Consider the following 15142-nt stretch of genomic DNA (forward strand, 5'->3'; position numbering starts at 1 on the left):
ATCAGTGATGGATTAACTTTGCCTTGTCTGTAAGAATCAGAACCAGTTTGGAGGAGAATGTTGTGGAGGGGAGACAGTGAATGATTGCTGGGGAAGATGATCTCACAAATGAAAACAGGTGACTTGCCCCCAGAGGACTTAATGTGTAACTAAGTTTCCCTCCTCCCCCTTCATTCTCTTCAGGAATCCAGAACCTCATTTTCCACATGGGTGTGTGTTGATCACCTGACCCACTTCTTTTGATACTGCTCTGCTTTTTTATCATTTCTGAAGCATCTAGACAAATAACCTGAGCCATGTTTGATCTGTCCAGACTCTGCCTAACTCATGTAAAGCAGGGCAGGGTGACAAGTGTGGCTTTGAGAGACTGAGCTAGGGGGGGCTCTCTGGTGCAGGCAGGGAGGACAGGTGTGTGGTGAGGATATATTTGCCCCTTAATGTCCACCACTAAAGGCAGCACCTGGCCTTGAAAAACTGACAGTGAGCAATCTCAGTTCTGCTAGCTAAACTTGTGTTTCCACTGGAGACACCTGAAGGTTGTGCAGAAGTCCATGGACCATGTTTGAGCTTTTAACTTAGTGAGTGTAGTCTAAACATTAATATTTCTTGTTCATTGGACCCTCAGAAGTGTCTCAATTTAGATTTTGCATTTTAGATTTTGCATTGTCTAGCTAACGTAGCAAGAATTAGATTTTATTGGCTGCAGTAAAGCACTGGTTGTTTCCACTTCTGGGGGAAGATAACTGTGTGTATAATATTGAAAGTTTCATCTCCCTTGCTGTGCAAGACATAAGCTCATAATTATAGAGACAGAGGAGCATGAAGCATTGTTTAGCTTTAACATAAAGCAGCATACACAAGCTGTGTGAGCTTGTGGTTGCTTCTTGAGCAGGAGTTGCTTTGGAAATCCAAACCTGACTGCTGTCATGTTCACTGAAGTGTGCAGTGGGTATCCTTGGTGGTCACTCCAAGTGGATGATGGACCAAGAAAGCAAAGGGCTGCTTCATTTGAATGGCCCAAGTAACCTGGAAGGAAAGGACTTGATGGAAGTATTCAGAGGGGGTTTTCCCTTTCTTTTGCTCACTGTGTCTTTGCTCTTCATGTCAAACAAAACCAAGCCAAATTAGTGTGAGTGGATTCTCTCCTGAGCATTGGCTGTAAGATGATGAACTGTGCACATGTGCAGCTCCAACTTGAGGCTGTTTGCTTTTTGCATGAACAGAGTTGCACGATGACAGCGACTTCCAAAAGAGGCTGGCATGAAGCCCCAATTGCCTTTTAACTAAAAAGAACTGTTAAAAGAGGAACAGGGACTGCTTGAAACTTCCTAATAGATGAGGATTTTTTTTTTCTTTTAAATAGATGGAGTCTGCACGCAAAGCATGGGAGAATTCCCCAAACATGGGGGAGAAGAGTTCACCAGTGACCTCAGCAGCGTCTCCCATTGCTGGTGGCAGCAGCAGCAGCAGCAGCAACACTGGGCCAAGCAGTGGCACTTACAGCTCTTTCTCAAGTGCATCAATGCCTCCTATTCCTGTGGCCTCAGTTACCCCCACAACATCCCTCTCAGGTAACTCATGCCAAAGCAGTGATGTCCCCTTGTGTTGTTCCTTGCTTATGTTTGGATTGAATTCCTTTTGGAATTGTTAAATGCAAAGCTAACAGAAGGTTTGTGCTAGAAATGGAATGGCAGATCTGAACAGCAACTTCCCAAATAACCTGTTAACTGACTTCACCTGTTTCACTTCAGTCACCTGAAAATAATATTAAACACTCTCTGCCTAAGCTGCTTACATGGACTTGAAAGAGGAGGTAAACTTCTCTTGTCTACTGGTTTAATTTTGTTCAGCCAAATGGAGGCAAGCACGTAGATTTTGGGGCAGATGATAATTCTGATGTTTTACTGCTATTTGTACTCTTGCTTTTTAAGTTAAAGCTTCAAGAACTCATATCAAAACCTATTTGCAAAAAGCAGAGCAAATGTCCAGCTGCTTTTCACAACCAGTACTTAGTTGTCACCTTGGTTCTTGGCAGCAAACAAAAGATGCTAAATCTGGTTGTCTTCATCCCTTGGAATATTAAAATATATCTCCATGAGAGGCACAACCACTGTGGGTTGCAATATTTTGTTGGACAGCTGACCCAGCTGCCTCCTTCAGTAGCTCTGTGTGCTCCTGAGAAGGGAGATGTGGCAGGGTTGCAGCACTTCCCACAGTGAACTCCACAGGATTGGCTCCATGTTTTCCTTGAAACAGCTGCATTAGGTTTCAGTGTTCTTTACTAGTTGTGGCTGTGCTTACAGAACTCTCCCAAAACTTTGATCTCTGAATGAGGAGGTTCTGAAATGTCTTTGATTGTTGCATCCCTGGCTTCTCTCCTCCTAGGAGCTGGAACATACACAACCTCTTCGCTGAGTACGAAGACTGCAAGCACCTCAGACCCTCCTAACATCTGCAAAGTGAAACCCCAGCAGCTGCAGACCAGCAGCCTGGCCTCTGCCAGCCACTTCTCCCAGCTGAGCTGCATGCCATCCCTCATTGCCCAGCAGCAGCAGAGTCCCCAGGTCTATGTGTCTCAGTCTGCAGCAGGTAATGCTGTTTGTGGCTGACAAGCCACACATCTGCTTTTTGTTTTTTTTTTTTTAATTTTGAAGCTGGGGAGTTTAATTTGGTTCTGGTTTTGCTCTGCAGTAAAGACAGAATGATAAAGAGTGTTCTGTACTCAGATTCACTAATTGTCTTACTCTGAATCTGCACTGCTTTATCAGGAAGGACAAAGGTAGTGCTGTATAGTTTGTTGAAGAAAGTAAGTTTGAGTCTCTTAATGTACCAAATTTCTGTTGCAGAATTGTAAATTGCTATTTAAGACCAGGAGTGATTTAGTTTTCTTTCTTAAAATGCTACAGTAGTTGAGAGTTGTGGCATTTTTTCTTTAAGGAAAATCCTACATCTAGTTAACAATCCACTTAAATTACCTGGCAGTGTAACACATTCTAACCCTTCCTTCACCCAAATGCCTTTTTTGCCCAGAATCTGTTGTTCATCCCTCCAAAATTGTGTGGGATTAATGATACCTGTGCAAGACTGATAGATTCTGGGGGTGAATTGGAAAAGATACCAAAGCTTTTGAGGCAGCCAGCTCTGCAGTGCTGCTCCTTCTCCCAGGCCCTCTGGAGCTGTTACAGTGGGAAGGACTGACAGCAGCTGCATCTCTAATTCTTGATGAAAACCTTTCTAGAGGGGTGCTGCTGGGAATCAGGTACTGAAATCAGGTACTGAAATCAGGTACTAATTGTATTGCTCTTCCTGAGGCACTGCAGCTCAAATCCCAGCATTCTACATGGATACAAGTCACCTGTTCAACACCCAGCACGCCCGGCTGGCACCACCTTCCCTGGCCCAGCAGCAGGGCTTTCAGCCAGGCCTTTCTCAGGTATCTGGGGATTCCTCATTCACCCTGTTCCCCCCCTATCCATATTGCCTTTCAAGTTCCACTAATCATTTGATGGGGCCTGGGGAGAGTGGGACTAAAGACTGCAAAAAATGAGATCATGCCTGCCCTTGCTGTCTCTTCTGGTGCATGCAGGCAGTGCTTGATTGTTTGCCATGGAAGTTGAGAGAATAAGCTTCCACTCACAAATATATGGGAAAGTTTCTATTCCTGTGTTTCTGTGGCCATGTGAGTGCAGGCTTACTCAACTTCTGTCATACAAAATCCTATGCAATCTCAAACAGTTGTTTTATATGCAGATCCGAATATTTCACTCAGTTTCTGCTGGTTGGTTGTGAGGAAAAGTAGAAAATTCAACTAGAAAGTAATTTTCATGAGGGCAGCAATACTAGCTCTGCATGCAGCCTTGGGGATTTGACATTCTTAATTTACTTTTCATAATGCTGCACAAATCCTCACACACATTCAGCTGTAGCTTTTCTAACTTCATTTTAATGTATTCTCTTCTTTCTAACTTAATTTTAATGTTTTCTCTTCTATGCAGCCTGCTTCAGTTCAGCAGATCCCCATCCCCATCTATGCACCCCTGCAGGGACAGCACCAAGCTCAGCTGAGTTTAGGAGCAGCACCAGCTGTTTCACAAGCCCAAGAGTTGTTCAATTCCTCCTTACAACCTTACAGGTGGGTAGCATATGCACATTTCTTTGGGATTTTAGTGCCAGAATTACTGAATTTGGTTCCCTGCAGACTTATGATATGTGCTCCATAGCTGCCTCATCTTCCTGTCTTCCCCAAAATCTCTTCTGCCTGAGAACTCTGTATGCAGATTGTCTGCCTTGTACAGATGCAGTTGGGAAATCTGGGTTAAAAACTGATGCATGATAGTTGTATCTTTAAAAACCCAGGCTAAGGAGCTGAGAGCATCAGTCTGTCATACTAAGAGAACAGAAAATGTCTGTCCCTTTAGTTCAGCAAGTTTTTTTAATCAAACCAACACTGGAGTCTTGAAACACTGTGAAGTTCCAGTTTGAACTCCTAGGTAGTGAAAACCTCACTGCAGATGTGTGAGGGGCTGCATGGTGTGTTTCAGAATATTTCTGTTTGCTGCAGAAGGTAACAGTAGCACCAGTATCTCTGCAGTGGCCCTGATAGACAGACAGACAGACTTCCACTGTGAGCCTCTCAAAGCTCCCTTGCCCTTCCTGGGAAAGCTGCTCCACAGCAGTGGAATTCTGACAAATGTTGTTAGTTCCACTTTGAGAAAGCTGCTTTGGAAGTTTAATTAGAGGGTTTTGCATGGGCTGTAGTTAAATCTGCTTGGTGCAATGTAGAAGGCTGAGGCCACAGAAGGTTTAATTAACCACATTTGTATCCTGACTTTGGTGCTTGGCTGACTTTGTGGGACCAAATATTGCTTGTCCTGCTACAGCTGACAAAAGCTGTTGCAAACAGTTGGCTAATTGCAAAAACACGATCAGGCTGGCATGTGGTCCAGATGAAATAAATTTGATCACACACAAACATGGCATTAATGGAGCTCTAACAGTGGGGGTGCTTCTCCCACATAGAAAATGTGCAGAGGAGGAGAAGCTTGGAGATGCACAGGTTGCTGGTTTAAAACATTACAACCAAAAGTTAAAAGTGAGCTAAAAAACAACTTGGGGAAAAAAAATTTGGCTCCATTGAAGCCAATCCTTTGCTTCCAGTCTGGAAGAGTTTTTCCAGTGTTCTGCAGTGAGGGGAGGGTGCAGAGCAAAGCTCACCCAGGTGTGGGCACAAGCAAACCCCACCACAGCAGCACATGAGCAGGAGCAGAGCTTTGCTCACACACAGCCAGCACCAGGGACACTAAAAGGTGTTTTCACATCAGAAACACTCTGAGCTCAAAAGCCTTGAGAGGAGCAGTTATTTAAAAACTCTTGATTCTTCAGGCTGAAGGTGGCCACTCACCAAGTTCCTAGTGGGGATGTTCAGATGAATATTTCTGATGGACTAAACCTGTCTGTGGTGCTTTGCTGTACTGGTTTCAGTCTTCTTTAAACAAACTGCAGCTTCCCCATGCTGCTGAAAGAGGAATTGAATAGCTGGTTAAAATTGAAGGCTGTGAGGTCTTTTGAAATCAAAACATTCATTTGGAAGCTACCATGGTCAGTATCCAGTGATTTAAGCTGTAATGGAATTTGGACTGTGGAGTCAAGGGAAGAAAGCAGTTCCCTTAGTGACTAAGTGGGGCTGCTCACAGCTGCTTTCCCATTCCACCTTGGAGCACAGGAACTAAGAACTGGCAGTTTTTCTGTGTTACAGTTGATTATCCAAGAATTATTGCAGCATGAACATCTAAATAGGTAATTGTGATTTAAGATTTTAGTAAGAAGCCTCATTGTTTTTTCCTGTGGCCTTCAGTAGCAGCTGTATGCAGAGTAAATTGAAAAAAATCTACCTTTCTCAGGTGAAAAGGTGTTCAGTAGAGCTAAGCATCCTAATGCTGTTTAAAGAATATAAACTGTGCTGTTCATTTTGGTGGTTCATTGTTGAGCTCTGTCAGAATTTTTATGAATGCCACTTGAATCTCTTGCAGATCCCAGCAAGCTTTCATGCAGAGTGGTTTGTCTCAGCCATCCCCAGTGGTTCTGTCTGGCACAGCCTTACACAACTTCCCAGCAGTGCAGCACCAGGAGCTGGCCAAGGCCCAGTCCAGCCTGGCATTCCAGCAGACCTCCAACACTCAGCCTATTCCCATCCTGTATGAGCACCAGCTTGGGCAGGCTTCAGGGCTGGGAGGCTCTCAGCTCATTGACACCCACATCCTGCAGGTAGGAGATGCTCCCATGCAGCCCTTCTGCTCTGGCCTGATACAGGACATCAGGTCTTGCTCAGTTTGGGTGGCAGCAAACTTAAAACACTTGGAGGAGAGTGTTCTTTTAATTTAATAAGTGTACATTAGCATAATCTCTGAATTGAGGCTTGTTCCCCAAATTACAGGGCTCCTTGTGCTTCTGTCATTAATTAGAGCTTCAGGTTGAAATTGTCTCAGTGGTGGTAAAGGGCTGTTCCACCAGCTGCAAATGAGAGCCTTAGCACAAAGTGAGACCTTCATTTGTCAGCTTCCCTTGCTGGACTTTCTCTGGCACTGGTTGCTGCACCAGAGCTGCTCTCCTGAATGCTCCTGATGGGAGGTGTCTCTTCTCTTCCTAGGCCAGAGCTACCCTCACTCAGGCTTCAAATCTCTACTCTGGGCAGGTTCAGCAGCCTGGCCAGAGCAATTTCTACAACACTGCACAGTCTCCCAGTGCTCTCCAGCAGGTAAACTATGGCATGGTAAATTTCCTGCATTGTATTCTTCCTAAAAGCATGTCGTGGTTGGTGGTGTCTGTGGGCTGGGAATAGAGGGGAGGGCTGAGACAGCCTTTAAGTCCTCCAAAATCAAACTGCAATGCTAATAGTGAAGGAGGCTGCAGCAGCAGCACTGTACAAACTGGGTGGCTCAGAGGTTGGGTGGCCTGCAGGTCTTGTTGATCATTTGTCCCTGGCATCCTTCCCTTGAACAGTTCATTTTTCAGTGATGGGCAGATACTTAATTGGCACAATGCTAATTGACTGAGGCACATGATGCCTTTCTGGAAGCAGATACCAGGAGTGGTGGAGAGAGGCAAAGTCCAGGTGCTGAGTGCAGCCTAATTGTTAATAGCAGTTCTCTGAGCTGGAACCCAGGAGTGCTCACAGAAAATAACTGAGCAGTCAGCAGATAGGTGATCATGCAGGACAGGCAGGTCAGTAAAATAGCTCCACTGATTTGAGGGCTTTTTCACTCTTTTGTGAAAGAACTGCTAAACTGTTCTGTGGAAGCATTCTGTCATATTTGCAGGATACTGTCTAGTGGTTTCCATCTTCTGGTTGTTGTTTTTTTTTATTGAAATGGCTTCCAAAACCAAACTTGGGATGGATTGATTTATTATAGTAGCCTACCTCCTACACTGGAAAAGGTGCCAAGACAGAAATCTAGAAGAGTGGTAAAAGGTTGGATGTTGTCTGTTGGGAATCCTCTAGTTTTAAGGACTTTTTAGAAGAGTTGGTACTTTGAATTTGTTCAGTTCTGGCTGTCTCTCTGATTTTAATCTGTCACCCTTCAAGAGCAGAATCCTTGTAAGCCTTTCACATTTGGGAATCTCTCATCATTCTCCTTGTCACCCTTAGAATATGATTTTGCAGGTAGTGCATTGTGAGACCAAGGCCTGCAGTAACTCCTGCCTGTCAGGTCACTGCTGTTGTGTTTCCATGCTTATCACTATCACCCTCTCTTGTTTTATGTGCATTTACCCACAGCACAGTGGTAAATGCAAGCAAGGGACAGGCTGTGTATTTTTGACATTGTTTTTAAGCTCAAAGTGCTGGTTGTTGGAATCCTGGAAAGTAAAGTCTAATTTTTATCCCAATGTCCTTTGACTAGAATTATTTGAAGTAAACAAATAAACCAGTCCTGTCCTGTCCCTACCTGTGCCAGAACTGCTGTTGTTTTCTGAGTTGAATTGAATTCCCTGTCACACAGTGAAATCATGTTGAATGATATTGGAGGCAGGAGATCTCATGCACCTTTTTTTCTGAAAAGCAAAGACCCAAATGCCATTAGAACTGATTATAAAGGCAAACTGAGCAATAAATTCACTTATTTGCTTGCAGCTCTCTGGTTAAATAAATGAACTCATTAAGGCATTTGCCTGGGATAAAGCTGAACTAGAGCCAGCAATGACAGTGCCATCATGGCCTTTGTGTCTCTGTTACTGGTGATTTTGTGCTCTCTCTCCAGGTGACAGTACCTTTGCCAGGATCACAGATTTCCCTGCCCAACTTTGGATCCACAGCACAGCCACTGATAGCCCTGCCCCAGTCCTTGCAGCCACCACTACAGCACACCCCACCACAAGCTCAGGCTCAAAACCTGAGCAGGCCTGCCCAGGTGACCCAGCCCTTCAGAGGATTGATCCCAGCAGGAACTCAGCACAGCATGATTGCTGCAACTGGGAAGGTAACAGCACTGCCACAGCTACAGGACACAAATTCATGTGAAGCACAGCTGGGCTTTGGTTTATGTAACCAGCACAGCAACTCATGCTGACTGCTTGCATCAAAAATCTGCCTCAGCTTTAAAAGATAAAAAAGCCAGTCAGGGTTAATGCCTCTGACTGGCTCTGTGCATTTAGCTGAGGTTTTGTAGCTAACTTGGTGCTGCTCCATTTGCACTGCAGGAATAGCTGGTTTGATAGTGACATCATGGACTAGTAGGGGATTTCATGCAGAAAACAGTACTGAGATGCTGTTGGAGCAGCAGGGGAGCAGCAGGACTCTGTCAGGGCTGGTGGCAGATTCTGGGCCTGCTTGAGTTGGTTGCTTTGCTTCTGGACTCAAACCAGAGCAGGCTGTTTGGGTTCAGGGGTTTCCAGTGCAAAATGGGGAATTTTAGGGGCTTCAGTGGACTCTGTATCAGCCATGACCTTAAGAATTGAACTCTGTAATTATTGCTGGGGATCTGCCTTTCTGAGCAGCACAGCATGGTGCACATTAATGTAGCATTGTATGCAAGACAGGATCTTTCTGTAATGAAAAAAGAAAAGTCTGCTCTTGCAGCTCAGGAAAACTGAGCAACAGGTCTAGGAAGGAAATAACACTAAAACAGTGCAAGAAACTCGTGTATCATGGGGGGCAGTCTCTCCTCTCCTTTATGTGAAGCTGCTAAGGTAATTGCTGATGAGGGGATGTGTGGAGCTGGCTTCCAATCACAAGGTCTCTTGTCTTAGATGGAATCCCAGCTTTACAGGCACCGGGGATTTTCGGATAGTGTGCAGCACTCGGCAGTTGCAGTTCGCTTCCAGGTGAGCAGTGGGTGACACCCTGGACATGGACACAGCTCAGCTGGCTGGCAGCCACAGCAAGGTCCTCCCACCTGGGGGACTGATCCACCTCTGCACCTGAAATCCCTGCAGCTTCTGGCCTCCATTTTAGGGTGCTTGTCAATATAAAATAACCCCACAGTCCCAGTGATTTACAGCTGCGATAAGAAACATCTCGGGTGTTAATTCCACGTCTTGGACAGTAATGGCAACCAGAATTTCAGACCACCTAGATGAAGCTTGCATCTCCTCACCCCCAGAGTGTGTATGGTGGTTTTTGCACCGAGCAGTTTTCCAGTTTCATGGGATGTGGCCAAATCTTTTCAGCCTGGCAGTTGTTAGGAGCCCATTTTGCAGGCAGCAGCATGTTTGTTGCTGCAGTTGTCACTGGAAAATGATTGCTCATTTCAGCAAAAAATGAGGGAAGAGCTGCAGTGGGATTCTGGCCTTAGATGACTTTCCTGCCCTGCTCTGAGATTCCCATCATGTTGCTGCTAAAGAAAGTCAACTTAAAACAGCCTCTCATTTTAAGTGATTTATTGTTGCTGTTACGCTTCATGGCCATGTGTGGAAATACACTGTTCCAAAGACTAATTTATTCTGTTGAGTGTATCTGCAAAATAGCATTCAAGAGTCATTGCTCCAGTTAGTCTGGAGATTGTTTTGCATGAGTGACAGCTCCATTTTTGCTGTGCCTTGGGTTTGTTTATTTTTGTAGACCTGGACTACTTGGTGGTATTCTTCTTCTCAGCATTTTTCAGGATTATTTCTAAATATTTTCATGTGGTACCTGAGATGGGAGTCTTGGAGAAGGAGATCTCAACTCCAAAACATTTTTTTTTCTTTTTTTTAGGGCCAAGTAGATGAAATGACTCTCAAACCCCCTGTCATTATGCAGGAGGAGCAAGTTAGAAAGCCAGTACCATTGCTGCAAGTGCCAGATAGGGCAGGAAAATTGTACACAGAGGTGCTTGTGGTGCTGGGCCTGTCCTATTTATAAGAGGCTGTTCTGCAGTCAGGCTTTCATCTCCACTTAAGTGACCTCTTTTCATTGAGGTAAGCTAACAGCTGCTTAGCAAATGTCATTTTTTTAATTAGAATTAACATGTCAATTGCTGTGTTTTTCAGATATCAGAAATGGACCTGAAGGCCTTTGGAGGTGGCATTGATGTTAAACCTGGAACACCACCAGTTACTGGCAGGAGCACTACCCCAACCTCCAGTCCCTTCAGGTAAATCTCCCTTCAGCTCAACATTCCTTAAAACCAGAGCTAGAAAATGTACCTAGTCATGCATGAGCAGCCTTTTCTGGGAGGTATGAGGTGAGGGGCCACTGATACACGAGACACTGCTTGATCTGAGCTCATGAGCAGCATTCCAGTAGGTCATCACATCTGCTGTGTTAAACAGAAGGAAATGGCTCTGAAATAAAAAGTGGAAAATACTTTTTTGGGTAAATGAAGAAACAAGAAGTGGCAGGGAAGATGTGGTTTGGGATAAAACTGTAAGAGTTTATCTGAATTGTGGTGTTCAAATTAAAAAACACTTAAAGGTTTAGACAGCAGTTGTGGCAACAGTTCTGTTAGAGGAGTAAGTGTTGTTGCCAGGTCTGTAAGCTGCTCACAAGTGAAATTAATAAAGAAAACAGACTCCTTTAAGCTTATAAAATATTGATGTGTGGAGCTTAGCTGGTGTCCCTGCCCTGGTGCCTCTGCTCATTTTGCCAGGAGTGCATCACCCACACCCTCTGCAAGGCAAGCTCTATTTCCTGAAGAAGCCTCTTCACTCTTTCTTCTTTTTCTTCTTTTTCACTCTTTTCTCTTTGAGGGCTGTTTGCTGCCCTTCCCCTGACAGATAATCAGTCAAGCTTCATGGAATTCCTGGTGATTCAACACCTTGGAAGTTTTAGTGGAAGGTCACATTCTCAGCCGGATAAAACAGGGAGAGCATTTTGGGGGAATTCTTGAAATCTCTTCAAGTGCATTTTGAAACACAGGACAGCAGGTCAGAGCAGAAGCAGCTGCATGTTCACTGCCTGCTGGGACAAGCTCTGAACTTGCCATGAGAGAGCAAAGAGTGACTGCAAAGGAGCAGGACTGAACATAAAACAGCAGGGATGGAAACTGCATCTAACATCACAAATCTGACATCAGTGTTTGTGTCATGAGTGCTTGGGGGAAAGGGCTCTTTCATACAGACATGCCCTGGACCCTCTTCATAGCCTCAATATTCCTGATTATGCTTTCTCTTTGAATTCTGAAGTTCTGAGGTTTTTTGAGCTTCTATATAGAAAAAGTTTCACACCTTTTTTTTTTTTTTAAATTCAGAGATTGATTCTTCCCCCCTCCAGTGCTGAATTTCTAGTTAAGTTGTAACTGGGGCAGAAACATCCTCTGAATGAAAGCAGTTGATTTTAACTGGAGTTCTTTCTTTTAGGGCCAGTTCTACAAGTCCTAACAATCAGTCCAATAAAATGAACAGCATTGTGTACCAGAAGCAGTTCCAGTCAGCAGCTGCAGCTGTGAGAATGACACAGCCCTTTCCTGCACAGTTTGCACCACAGGTAGGTGATTGGTGGCTTCCTGCAAACAGATTTGTTCCTCTGTGTCACCTGGTGGCTCTGACTCGACTCTGTCTCCTCAGGCTCTCTCATGGGGAGATACAAAATGGAATCCTTAAAATGCAGTGGTGTAAGAAACCAAGATCAGAGCAAAAAATTACCTCTCTGATCTTGCTTACAAGCAGTGCTGATTTTGTGGTGTTTAATTCAGAGTTGTGTGCACGCTGAGGAATTCAGTCCAAGTTGTGAATGATGTAGAACAGATGGTGGTGTGGCTTCCCCAGGCAGCTGTAATGCACCTCATCCTGCAGAAACAGGTCATCTGCTGGGGAAGGGGAGAAGCTCAGTGTCTCACAAGGGTCCCAGTGCATATTTTACACGTGTAAGGACAAAGCAGATGTGCAGCTCTGAAGTGTGGAAGGAGCAGTTCAGGTTGGAAAGGATCCCTGAGGTCACACAAGGCAGGGCTGGTGGCAGAGGGGCTGATCTGCTCTGGCACTGCAGGGAGCACAGCTTACAAGGGAGCTGCAGGTGCCTGGAGCCAGGCTGCCAGGGAAATGGAACCTCTAAATAAAAGTGCAGGACATTCCTGTCTTCCTTTGAGCATTTGGAGTGTTTGACTGCAGGACTTGAGATCTGATTTCTGCATTGTCACTGGCAGAAACTGCCTCACCTTCCTGGGGCTGCCTTTCACCAGTGGCTGCTCCACTGCCCTGTCAGGGTCTTTCCCTGCTCACAGGCTGGGTTGAAGTTGTTGCTGAAGCTGTTGGTGCTGCAGGGCTGTTTTGCTTTTGCAGTTCCAGCCTGTTCTCCTGACATTCATTCATAGCAGAGTAGCAGCTTTTTCCCCTTTGAGATAACAGCAACCTGCAGTCGAGTTGGCCATTTTCTAATTGAGAAATGTCTCTTTTTGTCATTTTTCCCACACTTAGATCTTATCTCAGCCTAACCTGCTCCCTCCATTGGTAAGAGCCCCATTTACTAACACCTTCCCAGCACCTCTTCAGAGGCTGCTGGGGGTTCTGCATAGTCAGATGCCATCTCAGATGAGCACAGGCCTCATGAGCCCCCCTCAGGCACCACGTGTGGCCAGAGGTCCCTGTGGATCAGTGCCTGGAGCCAGAGGCACTCAGGCCCAGGCTGTGCTGAAGGCTGAACGAGATGTGAAGGTCAGTATGTGAACAGCAGGGCTGTGAACAGCAGTTCAGTCTGACAGCTCCCAGGCAGGCTTGGGGCTGCAAGTCATGGCTTTAAAAAGTCCCTCTGGACCCCAAGGCAGCAGCCAGGCTCTTAACAGACCTTCTCTGAGCCCTGGTGGTTTTTAGTAAGAGTTTTAGACTCAAATATTCATAGGGAGTTCCTGTCTCAAGCAGTCTGGTGGTCAGCAGCTGTGGAAGAGCCACTGCTGTCCAAGGCAGAGTGGGGTGTCAGAGCCTGCTTCTCCTGGAATGAGCAGTGAGGCTGCACTCCTGCCTCTTGGCTGTCCCTTCACCCCCAGCTCCTCCTGTTGCAGCCACCCCACTCCTTGGGCACTCTGGAGAATCTTTCCCCGTGGTTTGAGGTGCCTGTGGTGAATTCTCTGTGCTAGAATGCAGTACCTGGAGCACTCTGCAGAACAGGGGGCTGCATTTCAGTGGCAGGTGATGACAGTCACCCTAACTTGTTACAGCACTTTGGGACCCTTCAGTTCGAGGCAAACTCTTCTTCCAAGGCAGGAGTGCAGGGTGGGGACATTGCAGGGTGGGACATCTGTGTGGGGACACTGCTGGGCACTGTCTGTCTGTCACAGCCTGAATGCTGCAGAAAGGTTGCTTGAGCAGATGGTGCTCAGGGGCTCCTTTGTCTGCTGCCATTCCTGGAACCTGTGCACTGAGGGGTCAGAGCAGGACAGAGTTGTTCTGGTTGTGCCTGGCTGGGGAAGGACTGATTAACCCTTCAATTCCAGGTGGTTGGTCCATTTCCTACCACCAGTTCATGCAGCCTGTAGATGCTTACCAGGTGACGATTAACAGATTGTCCTGAGTGTGCACTGAATGTAGCCAGTCAGAGCAAATCCTGACACAGTTCTGGTGTCTTCAGTCTCCTGCAAACACTGCTGAGAGCAGTGAGAGTTACTCTGTTGTGCTTGGTTACTGGTGATCAAGTCATCCAGCCTTAACCTCAGGGCATGGCTGAAATTTGGGCAGAAGGTTTCAGGTGTCCCTCTGGCTCCAGTGAAATCAGGCTGTTGCTGCAAACGAGAGTTCACAGGTTTGTTTTCTGTTCTGTTGCTGCTTGACTTACTTGGAGCAGCTACAAAGCAGAGAGCCAAGGCCACTTGTTCCAGACTTCTGCTGTTTTGTCTCCCTGTTGTGTGTATGTGTGTCCCAGCCCTCTTTCTTGTAAAAAAGCAGAAAATATTCAGAGAGGTACAGGGAGGTTTAGTGCCTGTATTGTAGTTGGGGTTCCTTGTGTTAAGGTACTCCTTTTGAATTTAAAATAAAAAGGTGTTTGACTGCACTGGGCTTTTATTGTTCAACTTCTGAATGATTGAACTCTTGATGAGTCTCTGCAGTCTGGGCAGGACAGACAAGTGCTTGCTCTGAAGTGTCTGATCAGTATCAAAATGGTAATTGGAAGGTGTCACAAGGGGAATTGCACAGGTGCAGGTCAGGGTTGCTGGTAGGACTCAGAGGAGGGAAGGAAGGAAGGCAGTTTGTGCTGTAGCATTCAGGGGAGGGAGGAAGGGAGGGAGGGAGGAAGGAAGGAAGGAAGGAAGGAAAGAAAGAAGAAAGAAAGAAAGAAAGAAAGAAAGAAAAAGAAAGGAAGTTAGTTAGTTAGTTAGTTAGTTAGTTAGTTAGTTAGTTAGTTAGTTAGTTAGTTAGTTAGTTAGTTAGTTAGTTAGTTAGTTAGTTAGTTAGTTAGTTAGTTAGTTAGTTCTGCCTGGGATTGCTCAGAGCAGGAGGCAGATGAGGCTTCATCTCACCCAGAGCACAGCTCTGACCTGGTTCATTTCCATCCCAGTGCAGGCTCAGTCTGTGCCCAGAGCCACGGGAGGGAAGGGGGTGCTCAGACTGCTGCTGGGAGAGAGAGCCCCGTGCTCTGCAGTGCAGCAGCAGCAGGGACAGCTGGAGTGGGGCCAGGTGGGGCACAGCTGCTCTGCTCCTGTCTGACCTGTGCGCAGCTCCAGCTGCTGTCAGCAGTGCTCCTACTTGTACAGCTCTGCGGTAGCAGTGGCATGAGAACAGCTTGGGTAATACTTCACAC

General features: G+C 45.9%; 1 protein-coding gene across 9 annotated transcripts in view; it reads left to right on the forward strand.

Annotated features, from left to right (window-relative positions):
• Window positions 1-15142, forward strand: part of PRRC2C (proline rich coiled-coil 2C) — a 69942-nt gene that overhangs the window by 52722 nt on the left and 2078 nt on the right. For 5 of the 9 annotated variants that reach the window (XM_066555236.1, XM_066555242.1, XM_066555243.1 and 2 more), the window contains 10 exons: window positions 1364-1571; window positions 2386-2589; window positions 3321-3433; window positions 3996-4132; window positions 6030-6264; window positions 6647-6769; window positions 8256-8474; window positions 9244-9318; window positions 10465-10568; window positions 11773-11899. In XM_066555236.1, the coding sequence (XP_066411333.1) occupies window positions 1364-1571; window positions 2386-2589; window positions 3321-3433; window positions 3996-4132; window positions 6030-6264; window positions 6647-6769; window positions 8256-8474; window positions 9244-9318; window positions 10465-10568; window positions 11773-11899 (1545 nt within the window). The remainder of the gene's footprint in view (window positions 1-1363; window positions 1572-2385; window positions 2590-3320; window positions 3434-3995; window positions 4133-6029; window positions 6265-6646; window positions 6770-8255; window positions 8475-9243; window positions 9319-10464; window positions 10569-11772; window positions 11900-15142) is intronic. The other 4 variants (XM_066555241.1, XM_066555245.1, XM_066555238.1 and 1 more) reach the window with 3 other exon arrangements.

The sequence above is a fragment of the Molothrus aeneus genome, chromosome 9 (genome assembly GCF_037042795.1).
Source record: "Molothrus aeneus isolate 106 chromosome 9, BPBGC_Maene_1.0, whole genome shotgun sequence".
Classification (NCBI taxonomy): Eukaryota; Metazoa; Chordata; class Aves; order Passeriformes; family Icteridae; genus Molothrus; species Molothrus aeneus.